Raw genomic sequence first — 17,200 nt, 5'->3', positions numbered from 1 at the left:
TGTTGTGCAGTCGCTCTTGCTCATAAAATGGAGCAAGTGGTTCGCGGACTTTATTATGGAAGTCTTCTACTTACATCTAGCCAGTGACGGTGCAATTCCCACAACCCGTACGGGAAGTGTCTTCGACAGGGGCATAGAGAAGCTAGGGGTTGTAAGTACATCATCTAGTTCAATCCCCACAGGCCTCTGCTGTCCATCGTTGGAGAATGCCCGGGATGAGCTCATAAATGTTATGGCATTTCAATGACAGTCTGCATAGTTGTTTCTGCCGTCCTTTCTTAAATGTTTTTACATGATTACTGCAACACCCTGTGTGTTTATTGAGGTTCAGCAAGCTGGGGCGAACCTGACGTTGTCAGTATCACAAGCAGCACGCAATATTGGGCCCATGTTGGGTGGTCATTGGCGATATGGGTCCAATATGGGGCACGTTTAGCCACGATTTCCCCCATTTTGGCTGAAACTGGGCAATATCGGCCCCATATTGCCCAGTTTGAGCCAAGATGGGGGAAATCCTGGCAATATGGGCCCCGTATTACCCGTGTACGCCCCATATTGACTGAAAATACAGAAAATGGTACATGCCCGTGTTGCACAAATGCCCAAGCAGCACGGCAAGATTGGACGTTGAAGCGTGTGAAATGCTCGATTCAATACGCCGTTACACGCAAAAACTTCCCGCAGATGATACACATTGATCGAAACAGTCAACATACGTGGTAATCCCATTGTAACATTCACTAGAACTCGACGACTCAACTTTCCACTTTCTCGAAGCAGCCGCCATCTTGCTTCGCGATATCAATACCACTCGGTCGAACCGACTGAGAGCGAGCATGGTCGTGTAGCGAAATCACGCGTCCTACAACCAGCGTTCGAGGTAACTCGTTACAAGTAACTCGTTACTGTAACTAAGTTCCTTTTTTTGTAATTTTTAATTGGGTACTTTTGCGCCGTGGTAACTTTCAGAGTAACTCGTTCCTTTTTCAGGTAACTTTGCCAAAGTAAGTTAAGTTCTAAGTTACTTTTAATTCGTTTTTCACTCACGTGCACATATTTTCTTGCTTTCTCTCCGGTTCCTTCTTGGCATTTTTTGCCATAAAACGCGATGTTCAATCAATGACAGTATTTGATTCAGGAAGTAAGAACCACTGCCATTGAAATGTGCTGAACCATTGTGCGCCCACAGGGAGTAAGATGTAAGACGTTCGAAAGACCTCTACCAGCGAAACGTCATCATGACGTTGGTAGACACACTGAAACCGAAACAAATCGGAAGGAGAGGGCTGGGTTCCACGAACGGGCACTTGTTCGCTGCCTCCTATTCAAAGAAAAATAGGACCGAAGGTCGCGTCCGTTTCAGGGACCATCGTAATCCCCTCGAGACCGTGGCTTTCGGGCGCGATCTTGTTCACCTCTAGCTTCGAGCGTAGTTCAACTTACCAAACTTGTGGCGCTGTCGAACACTACGACGTCATTTGTTTACGAATAGGGAGAAGTCCATTGTTGGATATAAACGAAGACGATCTAAGCGTGTTGCATTCCTCCGCAGGTAACTCAAGGTCTAACTCAACTGCTCACGCGCGCTACACCTGCGTAATGCTATTTCGTGTCGGAAGTAACTTCGAAGTAACTCGTTCTTTTTTTAAGTAACTCAGTAACTGCGAGTTACATTTCAGGCTGAAGAACTTCGTTATTAACTTAGTTACATTTTTCACACGGTAACTTAACTCGTAACGAGTTCTTTCTGACGGATAACTTCACAGTCTATGCCTACAACTAATGCGCATGCGCGACAGTCGGATCAGACGTTTCATGTGGGCTAAAATGTCGCTGGGTCCTCTAATGATAACGGAACTGCAGCAGGCCAAGTAAAAAAACACAATGTTTGATAGAACGGGATGGCTCTTCTGTAAAGTTAGGTGCTTTCAAGTTACTGCAAGCAGTTTGAGTAGCTCTGGCGTATGTCCGTCACCGTCACGAAACTGTTTCGCTCCTTTGTACTCTCGGAGCGGGTTGGGAATCTTTAGTTGAAAGACTGTTGCGATCCCAATGAAGGCTTCAGAGGGATGCTTGGAATTGGCAGTTCCGTGGGAGTGCCTGTGTCCTTCAGCAAGACGGGCGTTGCACCCATCCTTCGTTTTTGGGTCGGTGCAGTGTTGTTTTGTAATTGTATGCAACGTGGATCAATGAGATCTGCAAAGTGAACAAGCAAAAAGAAGTAATATCAGTGGTGGACATAATGCTTAAATAATAAATAAAGTAATATCAGTGCGGATAATGCTTAATTATTGCACGGACTCCCTGTTGGCGTTCTCACAAGTATTGGCAATATTGGCTTGCCAATATGGGCAGCCCATATGGGTCCAATAGGGACTGTGCGACAAACTGGTGGCGCGCGATGCGGCCTCTGGAGAAGGTACCTTAGTCATAGCCGCCGGGTAGCTAGCTTTGTTTGCATGTGAAGTGCGAGCGTCTTTTTTTTCCACACTGGAACTGTTGCATCGCTAACTGTGCAAGAACCTAAAAAAACTCTTCATTAGGGACCAGATGTTTCATTCTCGTAATTTCTATGCTTCCAGTAGCACCGAGGGCACTAGACTCGCAGCGAATAGAGTTCGTGACATGCGTTCTGCCCTTGCATGACGTGTGCACAACATGAATATATTCTATTTCTGTTGTTCTAGTTTCGATGAAAATGAATGTGGGCCTGCAAAATGATCAATGATACTGTATCACCGTCAAATGCACGGTCCCTATATTGGACCAATATTGGCGTGCTGCTTGGGTATGTCGTGATTGGGGTTAAAAAACCTACTGAGGGCATGCAATTGGAGTTCACGCGTAAAATGTGGTCCAAGTCAATTACAACTGCGCCTGCTGCGAAACGATTCAATCCAACTTCGAATTCCTCTGTAGAAAAGTGGTTCAATCCAAATACCTCTGTACAAGTACGATTCAGTCCAAATTCTGTATCTGTTTTCAGAAAGACGACTTGACCGAAATCCAAATCCTGCGAATTAATTGACCGCCAATGAATTCAAATCAAGTCCGGATTTAATTCAAATCCGCAACATCGATTCCTATATCCAGGCTGTACTTTTTGTAGTATTCTTGTTACATCGCAATGCAACAGAAGACAAACGCTCTGGGACGAAAATGAAAACGACAGCTATATTACATATTAAACGAAGGGAGCACACTCTAAACCCAGTGACGGATAGGTGCCGTCTGATCAACTGGCACATTTTTTTTTTAAGTGTGCCAGATGACTTAAAGGGCACACGGTGCCTGCGAAAGCTGCAGGTGCCCTGTGCCCCCTGACACAACTGGTACGACATCCGTGCTGACGCCAGGAGCCACAGTGTACCGGACGTATCGAAGGGTTACTTGTACCCACTAATACGTGAAGCACATTGGGCATCTCGAGTTCCCTAACAGAAAAATTACCTCCAGGCTTCGCAAAAAAAGAGAGAGAAAAGGCAAGGAAGAAAATGCTCCAAGCACATCGAACATGAAACACCAAATTTTATTAGCTTGCACGTAGCTTTAAATTGCATCCAGTACATCATCGTTTGCCGAATGGAAAGCATACACGGTTCACTAATCCCAACACACACATATGGAGCACACGTTGCACGGACACACAACCCACCATGTACCAGGCAGTCCTCCAAACGCCGAACACACAATCCTCGAAACTTAGAACAGGCCGGCACCGCAAAGCTCAATGAAGATACTTAGTGACGAACACGACGGTTCCTCGAACGAAATGGCCGAGGAACAATTGCCAAACAAATGGCAACAGACACCAATTCCATGTGAGAAGCAGTTGCAATCTTGCACGCGTATGTGTGACCGTTGAGACAGGAAACAACCTGTAAAGAAACCGAAGTGAATATCACCCTGGTATTGTTCCAACGTTAATGCTGGAATAGTACTCCATTTTGTAACTCGCCTCCTCGCAATCGATGCAGTCCCACGGTCACCTATAACGAAAGAATACAATTAACCTCGCTTGTAATGTACATCGTCGCTTCACCGATGCAGCCGATCCTCTCCTGCCGCCATTTGCAATGCGTCCACCGTCTGCAACAGAATGTACTTCGATTGTTAAACACGAGTAAAACGCAGGCGTCGTACGATGCATGACAGCTACGTTGGCTTACCTCAAGCAAACATTAGACCTGTACTTAAAAGGCAAGGTGTCATCCTTCTCAAAGGCGAGGTTGCAACAGGGGCGCGAAGCTGTAGTACAAATCCATTGCAGCTGAAAACTCACGTGACCTCCGGAGCTGGACCAATGACTGAGGACTAGCCACCCTATCTTTTTTTTTTTTTTTGATTATGTCGCGAATGACGTGTCATCCGTTTCTCTCTCACTACTTTCCTCCTCTCTGCTCTGCTTCCCGTCTTCTTTTGTTGTTCCTTTTTTATTCCACTCAATGTTTTTTGGTTCGCGTTTGTCTGAATGCAGTGGGAGTTACAGGTATACGACGGAGCCTTGGTTGTTTTTCTCACATGACGTATTTTATTGTGCGACATACGGTTATGCAAGCAAGACGTACACAGCATGACTACGGTAACGAAAACAACATGACATTAATATTGCTCCGGAATTTGCTTGAAGAAGCCTGATAATGTCAGTCTGCCTCTGGCAAGGGCTGCTACTGGGGACTGGAGCTCAGTGGCTGCAAGATAAAAACAATTGGTGTCAGATATACAGCTATGCATGTGAAAGTTGCAATGTAAATAGAAAGAATAAAGGTGCTATTGAACGCGAGAAATAAGAACGGTGGTAGGGTTGTGAGAAGCTCGCAGCCATGGGGTGTGATGAGCGACCTTAGTACAAAAAATATCTTTTATTGCGTTACTTCACAATGATATATTCAGGCCGAATAGCCTGACAGCAGACTTTGCAGCGCTACGTACGGAACAGCTACTAAGTCAACGTCGGACGAAACTTGTTGAGCGAAATCACCCAGAATCAGACTTACAGTAGCGTCACACCTTTATACAGTACGACGTGAGCGGGTATTTAATCATAACATTTAGATGATATTGTTTCACGAAATGAAATATAGTGTACCATCGTACCTGCAAAGCTACGCTGTCTGTCTTGGTCACAGCGTATTCCGGTCCCGATTTACGGTAGCTGTTAACCCAGTCAACCATAAATGTCCCTGGGATGACTGCAAGACGTCCTTACCAGGATATGTGGTGGACTACCTGTGGACGTCCACAATCCTCCCGATGATGTCAGAGTGGACATCCTATGGATGTTAAAACAAGCATCCATATCATGTTATTGGGATGTCTTTCAGAGACATGATCTGGTACCTTGCTGAGACGTTTTTTTATGTTTTGCTAGGTGTATATACTTTGAGCAATATCATGATGCAAATATGTGGTTCAGCTTCAAGTTTTGTTGGTGTACTGACTAAGTACAGTAAAACAGCTTTTCATAAAAATACTCTCTACTAGAATGAATCAAAATAAGATAGGAAACTACAATAGTACCACAGCAGCTAGGAGCTTATACATATGCTGGGTTTATAAGCATTTTTAGCAGAATCGAGACAAAAATATACAGGTTGTGTAGAGAGCAAGGTTAAGCCACATATTGTACTACATAGCATGTAACCAGAGTAGCAGAGGAGACTGCCGTGGTAACACACGTTTATGGGTGTGTTCCCTATTGACGAGTGATATCAGGTTTGATGTGATTGGGGACACTCTCTTAATGCTCATGTTAACACGTGGAGCTGCTCTGATGCTAATGTTAAGAGAGCTTTTCAGGCTGATGTTAACACTAGAGCCGCTCTGATGCTGATGCTAACATGAGAGCTGCCTTGATGCTGATGTGGCACAATAGTTGCATTGATGCTGGTTATGGAAATCTTGAAAATGCTGATGTGTGGCCAGCAACGGCAAGCTATATTCACCGCCCCTCCCCATCGCTGTCTACATGCTTTCCGAAATGTTCTACGAAGTAAGCCACTCATGTCTGGGGGAGATGAGAACCCGCAAAAACCCACGCGAAACAGTACATAGCAGCAAGAAATCACTTTATTCACCACTCACGAGTACGTACCTCTGAAAGCATCCCCATTCATCATCAACACACCTGAGCGCTCGTCTCACGCGGGCACAAAATTCGCAATGACCGGACGATGAACAGCAATGAAAAAAAAAAGCACATAGATTCTCACTTCCGGTCCAACCTTTCTTTCTCAAAGCATTTGCAAATCTTGTAATGACGTGCATGAGTCTCCGCCACATTGAACACAATGCTTGCGTCTTTCTTCATGGTGCACGTTGCGCCATACACGCCTAATCTGCAAGAAATATCTTTTCAGAAAACACGATGACAGCATAGTCATCTGCAGTAGGTGTCAAGACACATACACACCGTCTGCACAAAGTCGCTCACGGTTTCATCTTGCGTTCCATCTCCCTGTCGTTGTTCAGATTGCCTTGCAAATGGAGTGAAATCTACAATGACAATGCCTGGCACAGCCGAACATATTATTTCACAGTTATATTGATTACACACCTGACACGGCAAAAATCCTGATGGCGAAGAGCGATTTGTGCTTCAGATCCAAGGCCGCGTCTTCACTTGAGCGCCACACTTCAAACGAGCCCGACTGGTCTGCTGGGGGTTGGCAGAAACATTTCCCCTTTACGGGCTCTTTCTCAGACGGGTTGCTAGAACGACAGTATAAACTGGGACGACAGTACAAACCCTCTAATAGGTGCAGACTTCGCGGAACAATAATACGCTCGAGATCATGCGTACCACTCACGGCGATGAGAAACGTCCGTTACACCCAAAGCGAACCCAACAAAACACAAAACTGCGCATGCGTGACAACCAGCGCTGGCAGGTTGCATGGTGAACAGGCAAGGACGCGGGAGTTCGTGTTGGCATGCGGCCAATGCAGCCTTCGCGGCCCATGACGCAAATATAGCAAGCTCTACACGGTAATTTTTGTCCATTTAAACTGAAAAATCTTGTATCGGACAGGTGCCTGGTATCATGCATATCTAATTCCACTGAAGTGACACTCACCCCCACCTTAGAACCACATTGCGGATGTCAAAATACAATCCTCAGGATGTCATGCGATTGACAGCCATTGTGACACGACCTATTGATGTCCTAATGATGTTTAAATTGGACGAGGTCGTCTGGACCAGATGAGGACGTCCATGGGCTTTTTATGGTTTATTGGGAAGCTACTTATTCACAGTACACGAAGCGAATGCGGTCTTGTAAGGCAACAAGCAATGACAAATGACTTACCTGTCGGCAGTCCTTGACCGGGTATCGGGTACGAGGCGTTAGGACGCTCGAACAGTTTCTACACCAAGAAGCAGAGCAGAAATGTTGCGCAGGCATCTAACCTGGCAGCTGTGACTGTTCGAGGACACTCACATGATACAGCTCGCGTTTTTAAACAGGAGAAATCCCAACTCATAGTCCAACCCAACCGCTATACAACACGAGCCGACCGAAACGGACGCCGGCGACTCCGTGGACGCCGGTTCCAACCGGCACAGCCGCCGCGCTGTCGCCTGTTTGGGCGCTCGCGAACAAATTTGAAAACGGCCAATCATCGCTCAGAAAGCGAATTCATCCTCATGGGAACCAATCTGTAATCACTAGCCACCGGATGTCTCCATGACGTTCAATTTATGACGTTTTCTGACGTCCGATGACGTGAAACGCATGAAGCGCCTCACTTTATCCCGCAAAGAAATTGGCGGGCCCTTGGTTGCAACGCAGACAGCGGCAAGAAAGTGGGAAGCGGGAAGGAACGTACTGCGGGAGAATACGTTGTGCCATGTCACTCCTCACCGGTTGAGCGCGGAGCAAAGTAGTATGCTCCAACGAAGGCACGCATATTCAGCCGGCACACGCATCATTCAACAAGCACACGAGTACAAGGTTCAGGAGGCACACATATTATTGAGCGTGCACAAAGCCGTTTCATACCAACGTGACGGCTTTGTACCTGCTGAAATTTGGCGATGAGGATCGCTGTGCTTGCTATTTGATAACCGTTACGGCTGCTTCCAGACGGTTACGGCTGTGTACGGGCTGCACTTTCTGAGGGAACATTTTTAACTGGCACATGTCCGTCACAGGATTTAGAGTGCAGGGCGTGTTTCTTTTCATTTTTTTCATCCTCTACAGAAGTTTTATAATAAACCTAAGAGAGCTAGCTAGATGTGGCTTTCATAGGTGCGGTGTTTTCATGATGCCAGGCGGGCATCGTGCCGGAAATACTATATAACTACTGGGCGTCTAATTACCTAAAAATGAGTAATAAGCTTTTTATTAGATGTCTTCAGGACAAGGCGCGATTGTGGAATCGGAATCTGTCGGTATTTAAATCCACCCTCTTTTTTTTTTCATAACCTGGAACGAGCACGCAGTTTCAAATATATCAATCGCTAAATTTGCCTCTATGCAAATGAGCCGGAACCGAAACCAGGTGCTTCTCGCTGCCTAGCATTTTCCCGAACATAATCGAGAAATGAATGTCCTTGGGTAGTTAATAGTCCAGCAGTTACATCCGCTTTCGCACGGGATATCGGCCTGGTCGCAAAACCTGCCGGCAAAAATGGTGTCAGTGCTGCTCCCTGTTTTGTAAATAAAAGATGACGATGAAGTTTTTTTTTTATAAACGCACGGCGAAAGTTTCACTCTGTCTGTACTAGGTTTTTCTTTCTTTCTTTTTTTTCGTAGTAGGTCGCATCGCTGTTTACGTTACCCCTTAAGCCGACGCCACTTGACAATTAATTACTCCCCAATATTGATTCTAGGTAAAACTTGCACGGTTGCTCTTATACGAGGCAAATGTTAAATGCGCTTGTTCTATGCAATATTATATGGAAGAGATTTAGATGCGCCGGCGTTATTACGGGCATATTGTACATCTCTATATATACCCCGCATGCGTTATGCTCAGGACTCGAAAGCGTAAGAGAGAGTGGTCATCGTTTCAAAAATAATTCGGGGATTTGCTTATTTTTCTTTTATTCTAGACTCAAGAGCTGTATAATGAAAGCGTAGCTTGCTATGTGGAGCACTACCTGGACAAGGTGGACTTCCAAAATCCTGTTTCTGCTGACGTCCGAGACGCCCTCTACGCCTCGGCACGTGGCCTCGCCGTCGCTCTCTCCATGGCAACTCTGGTAGACAGCCGTGCAGAGATGCTTTTCTTCGGCCGCTACTGCCAGCAGTTTTGTCTTCGGGACTTCGACAAGAAACCGTCACCTCTACCTTCGAGACATTTATGCGAGTTTTCCGTAGTCAACCAGCCAAAGTTTTTCAAGACCTACGGCTGTGGGCACCTCACTCGAATAGGGTCATTTCAAAATTGTGAAATCATGTAGATATTTGCACAGCACAGTAGCAATGATTGTATGATAGCGTTTTCGATGATTAGCGTTTCAATTTGCTATGATTTTTCATTTTGATATATTGGCGAGATGTGAATATGCGTGCGAAAATCACAGTGTTTCATATTTCTGATACAATATAAACCAACACACAAAGGACAATGACATTGTCTCTTCATATCATACCACGGTAAAGCTGACATTTATATCACGTCCCTTTGTATTGCACACCTCAGATGAACATACAGAGTGTTCATTAAGGTCCTAAAAATAGATTTTACTTGAGAAAATTATGAAACTACTTGGAATACGCTCATACAGACTTTTGCCACAGATAGAGGCAGTTTGCATTCATGTCAAGCATTAATTCGAGCGAATTCTCTTATTTCCACTCGTAAATTAGCCGACCAAGGGTAGCATTTTCCACTGGAGTCTTTTCACAGTGTTTTACTAAATTTGCTCCAAAGTGGGTTTCCTTTTCATCACAAGGAATGCTTACAAGGTAAGCAAGGAAGCTACCGGGTGTCTAATGCTAATTGTAATTAAGTATCATGCAGAACGCGACTGGCCATATTTCACTGGAATGAGAACGCCAACCGGTGTCAAGCTGAAATTCTGTCAGGTCACTAGCAAAGTCCTGAAAAGGGCATGAAGTTGTGTGTCCCATCAAAACGGCACCAACCTACAGTAAGAAAATAAAACTACGGTATAAGTGAAAGTATACGGTATAAGTGAAGTATTCCACTTTTCACTGTACGTACTTTTCTATGCTTGATACTTTGCTACACAGATACTGATATGTAAGCTGAATACAAGGTACATATTGTTAAAAATTGCTTGTACGAGGACCTTTACCACTTTTGATAACACAGCTGCACTCATGTAATACTTGTGTATTTATTGATCTGAGTGCCTACATTACAGTAGGTAGAAAACAGGACATAAGATGCTAGTATACAGGTATATATGATAGCCACATGTCATGATGATCAAAATACAAATCAGTGAGAAGATCATATCTACAGTTGTAGCAGAAACAGTTTCATCGGATATAGCACGCATGTTAGTTGTTGAAGTATAATGGACATGTTGTTGAGCCGTAACTTCCTTGTGAAGCCTACGCATCTATAGTTAATGGAAACTGCTTCCTAATATCCTAACAACATGTATCTATCCTCGGCCACTTGTTGGCGACCAACCCCACTAAGCCAAAATATGATCCTGCAACACCGTGTGGGTGACATTTATTATTCACGTATTTAGAAATGAAAAACATGCCCTTGCAGCCCAGTTGGGTCATTCCACGCGAAAGGATCCAATGAATGCGCTAGACCTACCACCATTCGAGCCTAAAAAAAAAAAAAAATCGTGGCACCTCCAAGGGAAGTATAATGTCACATGACAAAATATTTATGCTCTAGTAATAACGGTTGTCGCTGCAGGCGCCATTAAAGGGGGAGTTCCTTGTAGAAACCACCAATCGGCCGTAAGTGTAGCGACACTCCGGGATCTCCTAGAAACTTGGGATTTTGTTCTAAATCGAAGAAGGAGATCTATTTTATAATTGCAGCGAAATTCCCGCCTTTTTACCTTCCCCCATCATTGCCTACGGAACCAGTCACGAACGCAATTTTGCGATTTTTTACGCCTGATGGGTCAGCTAAATTTTCGTGAATATTTTTTCGCTGGTAGCTCTCATGATGCCGCTCATGCAAAAAAATCGTCAGAACTGAGGGTGTAGTTGGTAACGTATTAAAAATTCGTAAAGTAGCCATTTTTAGCGAAATTTTCAATGTTCGGCGAAATTCGGAATGAGGAGGTCGGTTTGGAAAAATAATGTTTGCGTCATTGTATGCGACGGACCTTCCCATACAACATATACAAAAATCTCGAGGGTATTTTTTGATAAGCGCGAGAAAAAAAAAATGCCGATGGATACATCGCCACGTCTCCGCGAGGGGATCTGCGTCTCGCTACGGCGTCACAAGGCTAGACGCGACGCGTCGAGCACAAATATTCAGCGTCGCGTTCGTCGATCAGTCTGTGCACAATGGACGAAGAAAGACTACCAGGAAGCTCGGATGATCTCTGCAGTTCCGCCTGGTAGGTTTCTTTTATCCACATCTGAACCAAATTACATGAAGGCAAGGATAGGAGAGCAGCGTATGCGTGGTTTGTGCGGGCTGTTCTATCAAACAAGACACATGATGAGTTGAGAGGCAGCCAGAGACGGGCCGACTTTTCCGGGCCCGACCCGGCCCGGGCCTTCATGCTGTTATGCGGCTCGGCCCGGCCCAGCCCTGTGACTCAGCAAATGGAGTCCGGTCCGGCCCGGCCCGGTGACTCAGCGCGCAGATCCTCGGCTAGTATTTCCAGCCGTGACGTACGCGTCTCTAGCGCTTATCACACAAACTTATCAGTACATTTGTAACAGAACAGTCGTAAAACTAAGTACGAACAGTAAAAGAACAGTCGGTTTAACGCCACAAAAGCACGAGACCAAACTAAATCGAGGATGCACGCGGGCTGCTGTGTGTGAGGATGCTGTCGACAAACTCCTCCCAATCCTTACCCCTTTCACCAAGCTTTGCGAATGTGGTTTTTTGTGTGTGTGTGTTAGCGCCGCGAAGCAACTGCTATGCGGCTATAAGCGGCGTACAGACGTGGACAGATGGAGGGATGAAAGCAGGAAGACAAAGGGGTTAGTATGCGTCCTGGGCCGACTTTAAGGGGAACTGTGCCGACATTCGTCTGGAATGTCCTCGGAAAACCCAGGGAAAACCTCAGACAGCACAGCCGGTAACAGGATTCGAACCCGTGTCACCTCCCAGTCTCGGCGTGGATGGCGATCACCCTAACCACTATGCCACGGGAGCTGGCCGAACGTGCTTGTGAAATACGTACGTGAAGAGTCAGGAGCATTGTAATGTCGCCTTGAGAATGTTCTAGAGGGTCGAATCATACGCATAATGCAGTATCCCTTGCTTGTTTTTGGAAATATATGCACATGAATTACGCAAGTATAGTCCTCCATTGCGTGGGATTAGTTGCGTGACCTGGTCGAGCCTGACTCTTGGAAACATGTTTGCCGGCCGGACCCGCCGTGCTGGCGTCCCTTCTCGGCCCGACCCGCGGTGTTGTCGTATTTTGTCGGCCCGGGGCCGGCCCGACCCAGAGCACACAGCCAACAACAAGCCTGGCCCAGCCCACGGGCCAGGTCGGGGACCATGACCGTGCAGGGCTCTAGCGAGGACAACGCTAAGAAAACGTCACAGAAAAAAAAGAGAAGTCTCACCGCAGTAAATAAGAGCTACGCAAATAGAAATCAAGAGGAACTGAACTGTTCCATTCAATCTAAGACTAGTCTAAGAGTAAGACTAGGTGAGTTGATGTGGGAGTCACAGAAACTCGACGGCCTATCCGAACGAGCGAGACATGCACAGCAAAAAAAGGAAACTATCAGGGGCCACCGACATTTGGTGGGGAAGCACGAGCGTGGTGTCAATTCACCCAGCGGAGTGGCGACGTGTCCGTCGGCAAAAAAAAATTTTCTCACGCTTATCAAAAAATACCCTCCACATTTTTCGGTATGTCCTATGGTAAGGTCTGTCGCATACAATGACACAAACTATATCTTTCCAAACCGACCTCCTCATTCCGAATTTTGCCTCCGAACATTGAAGATTTCGCTGAAAATGGCTACTTTACCAATTTTTAATACATTACCAACTACACCCTCAGCTCTGACGATTTATTTGCATGAGCAGCAGCACGACAGCTACCAGTGAAAAAATATTCTCGAAAATCCAGCTGACCCATTAGGCGTAAAAAAATCGCAAACCTAGGCGAAAATTGCTTTCGTGACGGGTTCCGCATGCAATGACGGGGGAAGGTAAAAAGGCGGGAATTTCGCTGCGATTATAAAATAGACCTCCTTCTATGATTTAAAACAAACCCTAAGTCTCTAGGAGATCCCGGAGCGTCGGTACAAACTTTCGGGCGATTGGTGGTTTTTAGAAGGAACTCACTCTTTAACAGCGCCTGGAGCGACAACGCCTACCACTAGAACATAAATATTTTGTCATGTGACATTACAGATACCCAAGAAGTTGCTGCATAATGTAAACCCCGAGACTAGGGAACACGAAAGGACAGACACGAAGTCTCAAGAAGTGCCACAATTTTTTTCTGCTCGAATGTAGGTAGGTCGAGTGCACTCATTGGATCCTTTCGCGTGGAACTTGATCCAGTTGCCACTTGTGATAAAATCGTAAGATAATAGACAGCTCTACAATGAAACTTGCACCTTCGCAGACTATGGACAAAAAGGCAGAGCAGATCGCATGCTCCACGATCACTATACCAACGTTGCACCGCGCAGTCTGCGGTGTGGCAGAGCGACATACCACATACCATACATACCATACTGCACATACCATGTAGGTATCCATCCCATAATGTGCAACATTATAACACTGAGTACAAAAGAATGAGAGAAACGGCATGGCTAGTTCCCCAAGAACACACTGTTATCCCAGGGATATCCTAAGAACATCATGCACGGACAGGGATGACATCCCGATGAGGGTCAAATCTGGTCCTCAAATCCTCCTCATTGTGTCCAGTTGCACTATTTATGGCGTACTAAAAATGTCCTCAAGTCTTCCTTGAGGACAATTCCAGAACAGAGTGATGACGCTTCAGGGACGAATCCTAGTTTCACTTTATTACATCTTATTTTTTCTTCTGCGCGCTTTTAGTGATTCCATACATCTTGGTAAACTGCCGCATTAAAGTCTGGTTGCTCGTTTCTAGTGCAATCTGCAACAGACAATGAGCACAGCGATTTAACAAGAAAGCAGAAAGGTATAAAACACAAAGAATTTAAAAAAATCTAAAAAAGTAATATTTCTCGTCCTGCTAGCTACCCACAGGGACGGGCACAGAACGTACCTGAATGGCTCTGCACGGACAGTCTGGGAGTGTCACCCTCAGGACGTTCTGGGGATACACGCTGTAGGATGAGGACACGATGACACGGTCAGGATATCCTGAGGGCCGTGCGTGTTCTTGAGGTTACGTTTCTACTCCCGCTCGATGCTTCGGGTGATGTTCGGGAGTGCGGTGTTGGCTGCCAAAAGGACGTCTGACTATAAAATCGCTAAATAGCGACTTTTAGTATGTTTACATAAGAAATATGGTGGACACATCAAGTGCATTTACATCAGCAACATCGTGAGCACATCCACCCGCCCAAGTCCACTAGTAACGTTTCTATTCCCGTTCGATGGTTCGACGCGTGACTTCATAATCATGTATTATAATATATGATTGTCACGCACGCCAACATCTTGAAACAGTTTTGACACTATCGGACACATCCCCGCTGCCGCTCTCAGTAGGTTTTGGCACGGGCCAATTTCCACTACCATCTCTGTCACCATACTTGCATGGGGAAAGCCGCCGCCGCCATTAGCTACTACAGAATATGGGTCCCTGCGTATTCCTGGAGGATGTATCACGGCCCGGCCACTCGGCGCATTCCACGGCCAATCCGGGAACGACGCCACGGTAGGGCTGACGAAAGCGCCTTCATTTCATCGAATTTCCACAACCATGAGGGAGCCCTTTCTCTAGTCGTTCATATTAGTCATGAAACAAATTGAAATAAAAATGTCTCAAAACACTGATAATGTCTGCTTATTTCTCAAGAAATATCGTTCATGTGACTCTCACTTTCGACCAATCCCATGGTCTTGCGAAACCGAAACTTTCGAATGCGCGCGCTATGAAACCGTTGCAACGGTCGTCCGGCAGCCGCGTCTGTCCGTGCCCGCAAGCAGCTTTCGTTCGCGGATAATCTGCTTTGTTCTCGTCAAAAAATTTCACTTGCAACTTGTTGCTACTGCAATATATGCCACCTGTACGTCATTACCACGTCAACTGTTGTGCAAGCTGGTGCAACAATTCAGGAAGAGCCCAGCCTGAAATTTTTCCGGGTACCTGCCGACGAAAGGTACGTGTGCTTCGGCTTTCTGGAAATTTTCTGTAATGGCTCTATAATGGCTTTTAAATTTTACAGTGCATTTAGTGGCGGTGGTCCAACGTATACACATTTCTTCTACGTTACACTTTACCTGTCGTCCGTCCTTGCTTTTTGTTTGTGGCATACTTTCGTTACGCTTCGATCTCTTATAGATTCGATAAGTGGCTCCACTACGCAAACTGGCCGGACCTGATGAAGAATCCACGACTTAAAGTGAATCAGAGGTATCTGTGTTGCTCCAAACATTTCGTGGCATTAGACTACATGGACCGGGCACGCAGGCGTTCAAAAAAATCAACTGTCCCCAACCTACCAGTAGAAGAGGACCGAGTGAGGTTCCTTGCTCGACATGGTAAGTAACTGCAGAACTTTCACACTTTTGCTAAAATAATTTTGAAGGTAATTAGTCTGCACCATGCTGGCCGCGCGTTTAACTCCCCTTCATTCATTTTCTCTGTTCCTCTTGCACTTATTGTCATTGCATTTCACACGTACAGGTCTTCTTGGGAAACCTCGTGATCACAACTACGTAACGCAGTATTCCCCCTTGTACAGGTAACAGCAGAATGTTCTTTTTGTTAAACATTCTGCAGTGAAGAAGTAAAATTTTTTACTTGCAAGATGGGCGTGAAGTCTGGTAAGATAAATGGAAGCAGCAGATGAAGCAGTACCCTCTCCACTGTTGGGTATAAAAAGAGATTTCTAGAACTGGTCTGTGTCCTTCGTTCTCCCAGCCTTAGCTTGCAGCTAATGTTTTGTTGCGAGCAAAGTTGAAAGTTTAGTTTTAAAAACAAAATGACATATTGATCGTGCTCACATAACCAATGACGTCTTTCACAGCCATAGATCCAGATGACCCAGACATTCTGGCACCCGTAACATCGCCAATGCAGACAAACGAGGGATCCACCCCTTCACAGGACCCATGTCACAGTACATGTAAGTAATAATTGACACTCGGTAGATATAATCATTAAGGCACTATTATTTTAAAAAATCCTCCCAACACCCAGTGCTGAGCATGGACGAGGGACCTCGAGCACTCGAAGAGATAGCTGGTAAGGAAATAGTCACTTCCCCTCTCTCTAAAGTTGTAGCGGTTCTGTTAAAACTTTTCTGACGGCGTGTAAAATTTGCTTGCTGCAGTTCCTGACACTGGGTCGACACGTCTCGAAGAACAGATTGACTGCATGGGTGAGTTGAACGTATTCGTTCTACTATATTTATTTACTCTTCAGTTCCGGTTTCATATGCAACATTTACTTTGTTGGCACGAGTGCTTTATTGCAAAATATTCTCTTTCAGACTTCACTTGTGATGTCACAGTAGATTCCACTCATTTGGACTGTTCACAGGACAAGACCGGTAATTATAACATTTGACTGTTAGAAAAAAAGGGAGCAAGGTTCTTGCATGACTGTTCCCTTTTAACACGTGACTCTCAATTGTCTCAATGTGCAGGTGCAATGTTCATCCCAGCTATGCCCCAAACTTGGAAAGCTGCACAGGTATGTGTACATAAAACTTTGTTACACAAATAGCCAAGGCCTTGTGTCGTCACATTTATTCCTGTCCACCGATACCAACCCTACTGTTTGAGTTGATTTGGGTTTTATTGGCGCATCTGCTACTAAGGCCATAATGCGCCAAATACGACTAAGTTTTACTTAGGTAAAATTCACCAACCCTACTGTGTCCTCTTCAGAGGAGTCACCAAGCTGGAATGCAACACCTGGTATG

At 45.5% G+C, this 17,200-nt stretch overlaps 1 protein-coding gene and 1 long non-coding RNA gene across 2 annotated transcripts in view; both read left to right on the top strand.

Moving 5' to 3' along the window:
* The window catches only part of LOC135373202 (neprilysin-1-like), a 110,916-nt gene extending 100,572 nt beyond the window's left edge, over window positions 1–10,344 (top strand). The window contains exon 7 of the mRNA XM_064606441.1: window positions 9,058–10,344. Within this exon, the coding sequence (XP_064462511.1) occupies window positions 9,058–9,408 (351 nt within the window). The 3' untranslated portion in view covers window positions 9,409–10,344. The remainder of the gene's footprint in view (window positions 1–9,057) is intronic.
* A 6,139-nt stretch (window positions 10,345–16,483) lies between these two features.
* LOC135373182 (uncharacterized) lies at window positions 16,484–16,968 on the top strand. The gene is made up of 4 exons (XR_010416321.1): window positions 16,484–16,518; window positions 16,607–16,654; window positions 16,766–16,825; window positions 16,922–16,968. It is a non-coding gene; the product is annotated as an uncharacterized LOC135373182 (long non-coding RNA).
* Window positions 16,969–17,200: the final 232 nt, after the last annotated feature.

Source organism: Ornithodoros turicata, unplaced genomic scaffold (assembly GCF_037126465.1).
Source record: "Ornithodoros turicata isolate Travis unplaced genomic scaffold, ASM3712646v1 Chromosome22, whole genome shotgun sequence".
Lineage (NCBI taxonomy): Eukaryota > Metazoa > Arthropoda > Arachnida > Ixodida > Argasidae > Ornithodoros > Ornithodoros turicata.
This window is presented reverse-complemented; position numbering and strand designations above follow the sequence as displayed.